We start from the raw sequence: 12,457 nt of genomic DNA, 5'->3' as shown, positions 1-12,457 counted from the left end.
TAAATTGCAATCAGAAAGAGTAGGGATGATGGTGGTGATGAAGAAGAAACAACTTGGGACAATTTTGATTTGTGAGTGGCCTTAAATGAACATTGCAAGAAGCATTTTAGTGAAGGGGGTGATTTGTTGCAAGCACCAAAACTCTCTTATGCGTGTTAATAACTGCAGTGGGGGTGAACTCAGTTGGCATGAGGTGCAAACGGGCCCCTTGGAAACGCGCCGGGTTTCGTGTGCAAAAAAGTGGAAACGGCCCCAATTTGTGCAATCGTTTGTGATGATTCCAATTAAACAGAAACCTCAGTTACTCTGTTATTTATATTCCTTTGCTTATAGCAACATTTTGTCTGCTTTCCATGCAGCTGATCAATAAAAGAAATTGCAACACACACACACCATTTTGCAGCATTGCACCAAAGCGACCCTGGGAGAAATGCACGTTTTAACATAAATTCAGCCCCGGTTCATCTTGGTGAACTGGTAAATTGTTCAATTGACCAAAAAGGAGCTAGATTGTGCACTAACTGAAACTAAACTAAAGAGAGGACATCCCATAACGTTTTAAAACACCCCTCTCTTAAACCTCACGCGGGATTCGAAGATCTCTCCTCAACCATGCCAAAATGGGTCCCTTTTTCCATCTTTCTTGACATTTTCTGCTGAAATAAGAAACATGGAAGAGTCACTGCAGTCAACTGTTTAAATCTGAATCTGTCAAAGCGGTAGACTTACGGCCTGAAACTGGATTTCTCATTTCAAAAAACCAAGATTCAGAGATATTTTTTTCTTTTTTCCTTTTTTGCTATGTTCAGGGACTTTTCAGTGGTGTGTTTTTGACTCTGAGTGGTACACTTCGGGGATCCTTCCTTAGATGATAAGATTTATTACTTCGGTGTGCGAAAATGCACTTCTGAACACACGCCGCAAGGTCCTGCTTTCAAATTCCCAAATTCCCTTCCTTTTGCCCTTTTTTTAGATGGAAATCTTGTAGGGCTTCTCTGCTACTTCCCAGTCAGGCGTAGCAAAGCTGATCTGAACCATGGAAAGGTTTATAACTGCCTGGCACGGTTTTGCGTCTTCAGGATATATTTGTGGTAAACGCTGCAATTTCAGAATATTTTGAAATGTTTCTTGAGGGCTTTCTGTCCTTTTTACAAGGACCCAGAAAGGGTGAATTGTTTGCTCCCATTTTCTGCATTTTGCAAAGTGGGGATGAAGGTTTGAGGAGGTTATCTGCAAAGTATCCCCTGTCTGAAATGTGCAAGATTTTTTCCAATCTCGGGCTTTGGATTAGAAATTCAGGACGTCTTGACTCATCCCTAGATGTCCCTTCGGGTTGGCAGGATCCTTAAAGGTATCTCTCAGATGTTATTTGTGTGCCTCCATTAATGCAAGGAAATGTTTTCAAAGCAGTTAAAAGGAAAGATCCTCACCCCAAGTAGTTTTAAAAAATTGGCCCAGGAGTAGGAAGGGGAGAGAGGAAATAAACAGAAGAGTTTGTTTATTTCTGTTTACAAAGAGATTTGCAATGATTGTATGTTTTAGCCAAGTGTCTATAAAAATACACACTTCTCAAGACAAGATGGATGAGAAAAGAGACACCTGGAGCTTGGAAGAGCCCGGATACCATTTTTAAATATTATTTTTCCTTCTAGTGTTTGGCGGCATGTTTTCAATGAATGAACTTGCCAATCAACTCCCATTTCGGGATAAATACGTGTGTGTGTGTGTCCTGTCCTAAAACAAGTCTCATTTTAACTGACCAGAGAAATTGCAGGTTGGAAAAGAATGATTTTTAAAAAAAACCCAAGCAACTCTGGAACTAATTTTTAAAAGTCTAAATTAAAAGAAGGAACTTAGTACAGGGGGTGGGCAGGGGGTATGTAGCCTTTTCAGCTAATATCCAGCTAATATTTCGCAAACTCACACAATTCCCATCCTGCTGGGCTACTTTTAAAATACACTGATGATATATATATATATATATATATATATATATATATATATATATATAGTTTATTTATTTGTGGGGGAGATGGGCGGTGATAAATCTGATAAATAAAATAAATAAATTTATTTATTTATATTTCCTTCTGGTGTCGTAGGTTTGACTTAAAGCCATCCATAAAGTAAAACTAAAAATACAACGGATGATCTGTTTTCAGAAGCAGCTCGCTGGTTCTTTGTATACATTTCACTCCACCATTTAGAAAAAGGGTGTTATCTGCACAGGACTTGACTTCTGGGCATTCTGGAATTGGGCTGCCTTTTCCTGGCCCTGAGAAATCTTTTTTTTTTTTGCTTACACCAAAAAGTGCAGATTCAGCGAGATGAGACCATTGCAAATTTGCAAAGCTGGCGGCGAATCTTGCTTCAGCGATTTTAATTGGACGCTAATTGCTTGTCCTTTTCCCTTCTAACTTTTGCAAGTCTCCTGGTTCCATGTAGACCAGCAAAGGGCACAGGGTGGATAATAACTGACAAATGCATCCTCCTTGCATTTTGGCAATCGACCTGCACTGCCGACCCATCCAGAGACCTTCTGTGGAAGGGGGCGATGGATAATAGGGATACAAAGCTGCTTACTCACAATATCTTTGGGGTGCCGCCTCTCGCTGAACGCAGCAGCTCCCCACAATCAGCTTGGGAGAAAGTTGGATTATGCAGAAATAATTATTTGCAGATTCTCTTTCCAGGGCACACAGCACACTACGGCCGGCCGAAGCAAGGTTCAAGGCTTTTGAACAGAAAGCTAAGAATGGGTTTTTCTCCAATTTCTGCCTAGGTGGCTGGCTGGCTGGCTGTGCAAACGGCGTATTATCTTCTTCCTGGATGGGGCTCAAAGGATGTTTTTTAAAAAAAAAGCATTCTCATGCATCTTGCACAGCACATCAGCATCTTTCTAGATGAGAACCCCAAGACTATTCAGAATAAGTGCGTGTTGTCATTTTCATTGCCAGACGTCAGCCTAAAGAGCTGAATGCTTAACAATGCATTATTTTTCTTTCATTCGCCACCTCCCCCTTTTTATTTTTATTTTCTGCCAACGTTAGGAGCGTTCACTTCCCCAGGGATTCAGAGATCCACTTTCCCAGGATCCCGACAGTTTGGAAACGCAGCCAGCATTGGCCGATCGTTGACTTGTAGCCATCATGAGCTGACATTTCCTTCTGTGACTGTCTTGGATAACCGTTTTGAAGGCAGCCAGGAGGCTGATGTTTGGAGGGCTGGCTTAAAAACTGGGCTGCCCTGGGTTCAAATCTCGAGGTTAGCCACTGCCCCTTGGCTTAGCCTACCCATCAGGACGTTGTGAGTTAAAACATGAGAGTTTGGAGGTCTTTCGCTCTCCAAGAGAGACCGGGCCACCCCACCCAAAAAAGCAACTTTTGCATTTCCCCTGTTTTTCCTTCTTTCGGAGAGGGGGTGAGCAATGTTGCTGATGCTGCAACCACTTAGTGGAAGGGGTCTTTCGCGAGCTCGGATGACAACAGCGCCAAACAGCCAACCTGAGCTTTGCTCTTCGTCGCGTGCAACTTTGATCCTCTAGAGAACCACCAAGTGCCATCTGGATGACTGTGGGTTTGGCTGATTCAATTCTTCACTGCTCTCAGGTTTTTATTCCCCCCCTGCTCCCCCCCCCCCGTTAACTCAACTGGAAAAGCTGTCAGATGTGGAGAGGTTTAGAAAAACCCTTGGGTGATGTTGGCACTGTGGATGGCCTCCGAGGCAGGGCAGCACCACAAAACCAGAGAGGCATACAAGCTGTAGGGGGGCCGGCAGCTTCTTCAGATCTCTATCAGCTTCAGCTGGCTTTGAACTGAAAATGCAAGCCTTATCTTTTAAACGCCGACTTATTTCTCCAAGTTCCACAGTGTGTGCATGAAAGAACCTGCTAAATTAGCTCAAGGAGGGATAACCCCCCCGATTTTCTTCACCCCTGATCTGAGATTCCTCCTTGGAAATCTAGCTTGTGTTTCCAACCCTAAGGGGTCTTGCGCAGAGACCCGGGGTGCCGGCCTTACATTGCTGGGGGAGAATTTAGGGAAAATTTCCCAGCATTTTTTTTAAGGCGTGTCCAGCTCTGACTTCATGGCAACTGGACATTTAATGCCATTAAATAAATACATGGGCACCTCTGTCCATTTGCTGTCCCCCTCCTCCTCCTCCTCCTCCTATTATTATTATTATTATTATTATTATTATTATTATTATGGACTTAATGGGTGCAACTGAGTGCCCTCTCCATGCTTCATCCATATTGTTAAAACCATCAAATAGCAACTCAGAATTTGTGTGGGTAAAACAGTTAACCAACAATGTGTTTTCCAAACAGAAGCGCCAATCTGGCCCAAGTTGAGCGCCTTGGCGATCAGCCGACCTCGTGGCCAAGAACTTGCGGGTGTCTGCAATTCTGAAATATTTCAGTTATTATAGGGAGCCCTGAAATACACACACAGAGACACAGAGACACGGAAAGGAAAGGAAAGGAAAGGAAGGGAAGGGAAGGGAAGGGAGGAAGGATTGGTGTCTGCTAGTTCAGTTTCGTTCGGGGTCACTTTATTTGGGCGATGGTGGCTGCAGAAAACATTGCAAGGAAGGGAAGATAGAGGGCATTCAGAAACAGCTGAATAGCCCCAATCTGTTTCAGATGTATTTTATTCTGGAATTGGAAGGGTTGGAAAGGAGAAGAGTTTGGGGTCATTTTTAAGACTATCCAATTTATTATTACCCAAGTTGTGTTTAAGGTGTTACAAGGCTCTGCAGGTTTTTTTTGCAGAAGACTAAAATGGCTCCTCCTTTGGAAACATATTCTCTGCATGTGTCTCTGCGTGGCTGTGCGTGTGTTCAGGTGGCACAACAGGGAAAGGCCTGCAAAGACGGAAGAGCTACGCAGCCTTTCCCTGCCCAGCGGACGCTCCGAAATCTTTCCGGCGCCGAAAGAGGCGCTGGTCCCGGGTGCCACCAAATATATATATGTATTAATATTACCCGGACCCTATTTTGGTCCCCCACTGCAGAATTGCACAGCCGGGAAAGTGGAAAGCGTTAATTAAGCTCAGTGAGTGGCTTGCCAAGAAGAGGTGGGTTGTCCATAGGGTTGACTTCGTTAGGGAAGTGGGAATTCTTGGGCTTAATTGGGCCCAGGACAAATACTGGGAGGATCGGCAAAGTTTGAAGCCTTCGTGGAGAGTGGAGATGTATATAGCGTGCTATAAAGCATAGAGATCCCTCCCTCCCTCCCTCTTCTCTCCTTCCTTCCTTCTTCTCTCCTTCCTCCCTCCCTCCCTTCAGCTTCTTCCTTCCTTCTTCCTTCTTCCTTCCTTCTCCTTCCTTTCTTCCTTTTTCCCTTCCTTCCTTCTCTTCCTTCCTTCCTTCCTTCTCTTCTTCCTTCTTTTTATCCCTTCCTTCTCTTCCTCCCTCCTTCATTCTTCTCTTCTCCTCTCTTCTCTTCCTTCTTCCTTCCTTCTTCTCCTTCCTTCTTCCCTCCCCTCCCCTCCCCTCCCCTCCCTCCCTTCCTCCCACCAATCATGTTAAGAAAGCCCAGAATTCTCTCGGTGGAAAAGAGGCATTAGGAACCTTGTCATGCTTCTGCCCCAAACACTGGGGTCTCCCTCCTCCCAGAGTTGCTCCTGAAAGTCCTTTGGCAGCCTGCGTGTCCTGCAAGGGTTTATCGCCAGCTCAGCAATCTGCCGGCTTTCCCTCCGCATCCATTCTTACCAGAAAAACCACCTCCTTTTGACTCGGTATCTTGCATTCCCCATTTTTCCTTCTCTTTGCAAGGGAAGACCCCTCGATGTTCTCAGTTGTAGCCAAGCTTTTTTCTTTTTTTTTAGGGGGGGCACCTACCCCGAGCTTCTCTTTTGTCAGCACCCGACAGAGCTGAGTAACCAATCCACGGGGGCGGAGGTGGTGCATACCTGTCTGTAAATGCTTGCGCAGCTTTTCGGTTTGATTCATGTGGGGAAAGTGTTAACGAATCTCCCTTCTTCTCCCCCTGTTGTGGGTGCCCCGGTGCTGCCAGAGGGGGAGGGGAAGGGGTTGGGGGGGATGAGTGGCTCCGACACACAGGCAGTCATCACGAGTGCCGTTTCTCAAGCCATGTGGTTTGGGGGTTTTGTGCCTGCAACAGGTGCAGAGGAGGCCAGGAATGCTCTTTCAGATTTATGTTCGAAGGAGGGAAGGTTAAAGGCAGGCTTGGCCTACCTGAAAAAAAAGAAACAATGGAGTGGGAGGTCAGTTCTTCCTGGCATGTGTTGCTCTTGCACCGTCCCCACGAGCCAGAGGGAGGTTGGTGGTGGTTTGTCAGTGAGGAGCAGATGTACAGCCCTCCAGGAAAGTCTGTGTGCTGTGCAGTTGACCTCCAGTGAGAGCCTCACCTTCACAGGGACTAGTGACCTGACCCTGGAGTCAGGGCCATAAGAACCAAAGGACACGCCAGCCAAAGATTCAGTGCCCTGCCTTCAAAATTCGCGCCAGGGAAACAGGAAATACGACCAGATGAGCTAATTCTATTTTGTAAGGCTATATTAACAGAATCTTGCAAGTCTGAAAGTGCAATTCTCCCCCGTCTCCTTTACAGCCTGAGAAACTAGGGAGGGTCCCTTCTGAGACTCTTGCCCCTCACATTATGCAGCTGAGGGCTAAGCTGTCTCTTATCTGACCGTTCCCTTGGCAGCGCCTCTTCCCCTCGTCTCCCAAGGTCTTCCCCACACACAGTTACAGGAAGGGGCAACTCAAGATTTTCCAAAAGTCTTAGAAAGTTATACTTTGCATGGTGGTGCTGTTGGTAATAGGCAACTGGGATTGCTGGACATTTTGAGAAAGGAGGGAAAAGTCGATGCTTCAACATTCCGCAGACCCAACTGGGCCAGATTGCGCCGTGGATGCAGACGTTGGGCCGTGTCTTTTAGTTCTGGAGGTGACCTGAAGTCGGTGGGTGGTGACCAGGTTGTACCAGTTGGGAACAAGGGTTATCTTAGCTTTCCAGGGGGTGCTCATCATCCCAGGACAAAAAGGCCCTGTACTGGGTGTAGACGCTAGGCCGATACAACTTAAGATTTACTGCTCATTTCTGTTGAATCAATCTCTCTCGAATTCTCGCATTGGGGGAACGCGTGGCAGCCGTTCAGAGCTGCGTTCAAAACAGCAAAGGGCCCGAATTTAAAAGCAGTTGATGCAAGAATACTGATGCTTCGTCACTCAAGGAGAAGGAGGAGTGGATTGAGGAGGCCGCCATGGGCGATCTGAGTAAGCCAGACGTGCAGTCCTGGGATAAAGCCTTCTTTCATGGCCCCTGGGGGACCAGAGCCACCCACCCCTCCCTTTTGAAATGTGGACCTCTCTGGAGAAAACCATTTTGACGGCAAAGGACCAGCATCTCTAATCACAGTTGGACCTGCCCTCCTGTTTCCGCTGACGCCATCCTTCCTGTGACATCTCGGAATCCGTAACGTGCGGATGGAATCATGGGTTTAAAACATCCCGATTCCTGACCACGTCAGTTTGAGAAAAATAAAAGAGAGAAGATGCACTCCCCCCCTCCTTTTTAGCATCGTCTCCCTGCAGACGTCCCAGTTGCAGCACCCAAGGCCCTGTTGACCTTGGGTTGGAAAGCCAAGTTTACTGGCAGAGACCTTTGCTTAAAAGTGAGAGTTCTTCTTACTGGCAGCTCCGTCAAGGCGGGCCGATTGACTAATTGAAAAGCTGACTCAACTCTGCTCCCGAGTGTTCGCTTACCAGTATCGGCTTTTGAAGTCAATACTTTGAAGAACTATTTGGTCTCTGTGGTTTGATTTCTCCTCTCCATGTCTTTCCGCTTATTATTTTGTCGTTACGGGGGAGATGGAGGAAGATAGTGATGGGTTAAACGATGGGGAAACCAGATTGTGTTTGCATATGAGTGTGTGGAAGCTGTAATTTGGGATCCTGATGCTTGCTCGGCACTACTGAGTTCACAGGTCCAAAAAGGGAGGAATTGCTGGGGGGGGGGGAATGTCCCTCCCTTGCAGTGGCTTTTCTGCTTTGCAGATGGGCTTGGCCGCTAAATTGCACAACGGCTTTGCGAGGGAGGCTCCTCCGTCTGTTTTCCAAAGAGTGGGCGGTGTTGATCCGAGCAAAATGTTGGTGGAGGGAGGGGACGTCCAACTCAGGTTCTGCGCTGCCTTCCCTTTCCCTGGCCTGCATTGCAGATCTGCCCCTCCCTCCGCACGCTCCATCCCAGAAATGCACACAACTTTTGCTGGGGTGACAAGAGAAGGACACTCTGCGGAAGCTCCGAAGCCTGCTAGTTGAAAGGACTGGTTTTCAGCTATTTCCAGGTCTTGCGAAAGGTGCCAGCGGGGAACGTGGGGTGAGGCTGTCCTCTGGTGGACTCTGAAGAACATTGCAAGGCCTTCTGGCCAACAGGCAGAGAAACGTTGTCTAAAGTTGGCCACTGACTTTTCCCAACAGTCGGGAGAAAGGGCCATCTGGGGCTCTCTCCAGGATGTAGCTCACCAGTTGGCTTGTTCTCACCCCAGGAGGACTCATCTCATGTGCTCCTCTTGAGACCTGCCTGCTCAACCTCTTCTTGCCTTCTCTTCCCCCCACAGCCCAGATTGAAGTGATCCCCTGCAAGATCTGTGGAGACAAGTCTTCCGGGATCCACTACGGGGTCATCACTTGTGAAGGATGCAAGGTGGGGAACAGTCTTCTCATTCCCTGGGATCTCATGGGCTGGGCTCTTGGCCATTGAGTCCCGTTGGCCACAACTGGTGCCCTCTCCCTTGCAGAAGACTACCCCTAACCCCCCCACAGAGTGGGGTCCCCCTTTTCCCTTGGACTCCTGGAAGCTGATGCCCTTAAATCTCTACTGAACCAATTGTGGTACTCCTTACTTCCCTGGGGGACCATTGAATCCTTTGGCTTCACGCTACCCGCTGAAGCCAGAGACCTCCCGAGGATCCACCTTCTTGGTTCATCCTCCTCTTGGCTCCCACCCCAGGGCTTCTTCCGGCGTAGCCAACAAGGGAGCGTTACGTACTCTTGCACCCGGCAACAGAGCTGCCCGATCAACCGCGCCAGCCGCAACCACTGCCAATACTGTCGCCTGCAGAAATGTCTCAGCCTTGGCATGTCCCGTGACGGTAAGTCCCACGTCGGGGTGCACCTCGGGAGGGGGTTCCATAAGTACCATAAGATTTCCCTGGATTGCTAAACACAACGTTGTACACTGGGGTTGGGGGGCTCCCTCCCTCCCTTGCCTCAGTTTGGTGCGCTTGTTGGCATACCACAAAACGGGACAGGGGAGAGAAGAACCAGGTTGGAGCTCCGGGCGGAGATGTTGAGAAGGAGCTCTGAGTACCGCCGAGTAACACACACATTGCTCGCGCCGTGAATGCCTTGCATTGTTTTAATCTCTGGAGAATCATCCCCCAAATCTTCTTCCCTTCCCAGCTGTCAAATTTGGCCGGATGTCCAAGAAGCAGCGGGACAGTCTCCACGCTGAAGTTCAGAAACAGCTGCAGCAGCAGCAGCAGCAACAAGGCGGAGAGAGTTCCTCCTACTCCTTGGGCGTGGCCAACGGGCAGCTCAAGCTGGACCCTTCCCCGGATCTCCGAGAAGGCTCGAGCTGCTCCACCGCTCTCCTGACCGGGCACACCCGCCTGAGCCAGTCCCCGGATGAGACTGCGGCCTTGGCCTACTCCAACAGACTCACCAAGGCTCAGAGCCTCCTGGGTGAGGACCGGCAGGACGCCTTCAAAAAGGGTTACAGTCCTGGGGTCATCAAGGTAGAACCCAGGACGAGCATCTATTATGCTTTGGAGGCGCAGGCGTCACCGGAGCTCCTGTCCCCCAATGTTGGCAGAGCAGAACGGACAGCAATCGGAGGGGCTGGCATTGAGACCCTTGACTTCTATACCACCCCGAGCTTCGCCAGCTTCCTGGAGCGCCCACATGCTTCCCTGACAGAGATTGGTGAGTGACAGGAGGCTTTCAGAATGGCTGGGGGGAGCGTAAGTGTTAACAAGGTGATAGGGTTCTTCATGATTTTAAGGAAGGGTGTTCTTCCCAGGTGGTGGGCATTATCCCCCCTCCCCCTCAGAATGCCATGTAAGTAACGCTGCCTCCCTCAGGAGATTTCTGTTCCAGGAATCGGCCAGGATTCGTTCTTCCACTTGGAAAAGGCTGTAACTCAAGATGAAGGGCAGGCTTTGTGCCCCCTCCCAAAATCAGGCTTAGGCAAAGCAATAGAAATCAAGGCAGCTGAGACTAGGCCCAAGGCAGCTTCCTCAGGGGCAGGGGATTGCAGACACGCAGCCATCTGTTGCCTTCCTTCTGCAGAGCACCTGACACAGAATGTCCTCAAGTCCTACCGGGAGACCTGTCAACTCCGCTTGGAAGACCTCCAGCTGCTGAGGTGGGAGACCTTCACCAGGGAAGAAATTGGGAACTACCAGAGAAAGGTGAGATGGGGTTCCACCCATTCTCAGAAAGAGACTCCATCTTCACGATCTGTGCCCCCTGTTTTGGGGGGCAAGGTGAAGGCTTCACAAGAGACTGTGGCCTTTTTCACCATGGTAAGAGTCCCGCTTTGGAACAGTCAGCTGAGGGTTAGTGCCCAAGTTAGGAAGAAAACATCTAACAGTAGAAGGTCACCATCACAGCAGGAATGACCTTCGTTTTACTTTCATGAGATCTTGGAGACTTAAACATCTAGGTAGAAGGGACAACTCTGCAAGAGGACATTATGATCCAAGGCAGCACTAAGGGGCCTAACAAACAAACAAAAACCCTAAAGAAAAGGTTTTAAGAAGCATATCTGGGATCCCCATGCAAAACCATGTAGAAATGTTCTGGATATTTTACTCCCCTGTTTTTCAAGATCCACCCAAACTTCTTCTTCATCGTCTTCTCTCTCTCCCCCCCCCCTCCTCCTACCAGTCTATGGAGGAAATGTGGGAACGCTGTGCCTGCCGCATCACGGAAGCCATCCAATATGTGGTGGAGTTTGCCAAGCGGATGGGCAGCTTCATGGACCTCTGTCAGAACGATCAGATCGTGCTTCTCAAAGCAGGTAAGGGGCATGATGCCCCACTCCATTCCTGAGAGGCCTTTGTGGGCCCGATCTGTACAGCCACCTTTTCCATAGGGAGTAAACTATACTTCCTTTTATTGTTCAATTTTAAGTCCCGCCCCCTTTATGCTGGATGTCTGAGTCCGACACGTTTTCTCTCTTTCCTGTGCTACTTGCTATTTCTTTACATTGTTGCGTTCGGCTTTGCTTTGAATGTGTTTTCATCTTGTAGTAAATTGGTAATCCAGCTAGAGAGCTTTTGTAATTGGATGGATTAGAAGTCATACAGAATCCCCAAAGATCCCACCATCCCTAACACAGAGAGGGACCAGAACAGCAGCGGATGGGCACAGAATCCCATTTCAGTCTGAGCTAAGGACTCCAGCCAAAGTTTTCCCCAAAGGAGGAGGGGTTGGCCAAGCTAATGGTATCCTCTTCCCATTCAGGTGCCATGGAGGTTGTTCTGGTGAGGATGTGCCGGGCCTTCAATTCCGAGAACCGGACCGTCTTCTTTGAGGGCAAATACGCTGGCCCAGAAGTCTTCAAGTCTCTTGGTATAAGAACATCCTTTCTGTCTAGATCAAGAACGGCGGATTTCCCTCTGTAGACTTGGGTTGGGGTCCAAAGTAGGGCATAGAAGGGGGTCTTCCTAGGCAGGGTTTTGGTGGCAGAGTTGAGGAGCATCAACTGTCACCAAGAGGTCCTTGCAAATCCAGGAGCATGCTCTCAGTTGGTTGCAAGATTCATCTAACTTCAGCAAAGCAGAGCACTGATGAGTTGCATCCTTCCTCCTTCCTCTTCCTCCTCCTCCTCTGAGATGCCCAGTTTTGGAATGTAACTTGAGAGACGTGTCTTGCTTTCCTCAGGGTGCAGCGAACTCGTCAACTCCATCTTCGACTTCGCGCACAGTCTGTGTTCGCTTCACTTCTCCGAGAACGAAATCGCCCTCTTCACGGCCCTGGTGCTAATCAACGCAAGTAAGAACCGGGCCCTGCTTGGGGCGGGGGCCAGATTCTTGCCGTCTGCTCTTTTGACCACAATTAATTGCTTTTGGTTTGATGGGAAAGAAATGGCTGTAACCTCTTTGTTCAAAGGGAGAACAACAGTGGGAAAGTCCTTGTAGGCATTTTCCACCTTTCTTTATCGAGGGGCCCGAGGCCCAGCGTTTGTGGGTTTTCCATCTTTCCTTGCACAATTGCCTCTCCAGATTTCTTGTGTTTTCACTCACATTGCACAAGAACTGAAAACCGATGGTTTGATTTACCCGCTGATCACGCAACATCAATATAACGTTGCAAATTAAACCATCAGTTTAAGCCAGGCTTTCTCGACCTTTGGACCCTGGAGGAACCCCTGAAATATTTTCCAGGCCTCGGCGACCCCCTGTGCATTCAGGCTCAAATA

General features: G+C 48.6%; 1 protein-coding gene across 3 annotated transcripts in view; it reads left to right on the top strand.

Annotated features, from left to right (window-relative positions):
- RORC (RAR related orphan receptor C) overlaps positions 1–12,457 on the top strand; it is a 28,692-nt gene that overhangs the window by 13,735 nt on the left and 2,500 nt on the right. For all 3 annotated transcript variants that reach the window (XM_063316903.1, XM_063316901.1, XM_063316902.1), the window contains 7 exons: positions 8,589–8,674; positions 8,981–9,122; positions 9,433–9,954; positions 10,321–10,442; positions 10,921–11,053; positions 11,500–11,607; positions 11,920–12,030. In XM_063316903.1, coding sequence (XP_063172973.1) covers positions 8,589–8,674; positions 8,981–9,122; positions 9,433–9,954; positions 10,321–10,442; positions 10,921–11,053; positions 11,500–11,607; positions 11,920–12,030 — 1,224 coding nt within the window. The remainder of the gene's footprint in view (positions 1–8,588; positions 8,675–8,980; positions 9,123–9,432; positions 9,955–10,320; positions 10,443–10,920; positions 11,054–11,499; positions 11,608–11,919; positions 12,031–12,457) is intronic.

This window comes from Candoia aspera, chromosome 17 (genome assembly GCF_035149785.1).
Source record: "Candoia aspera isolate rCanAsp1 chromosome 17, rCanAsp1.hap2, whole genome shotgun sequence".
Lineage (NCBI taxonomy): Eukaryota > Metazoa > Chordata > Lepidosauria > Squamata > Boidae > Candoia > Candoia aspera.
This window is presented reverse-complemented; position numbering and strand designations above follow the sequence as displayed.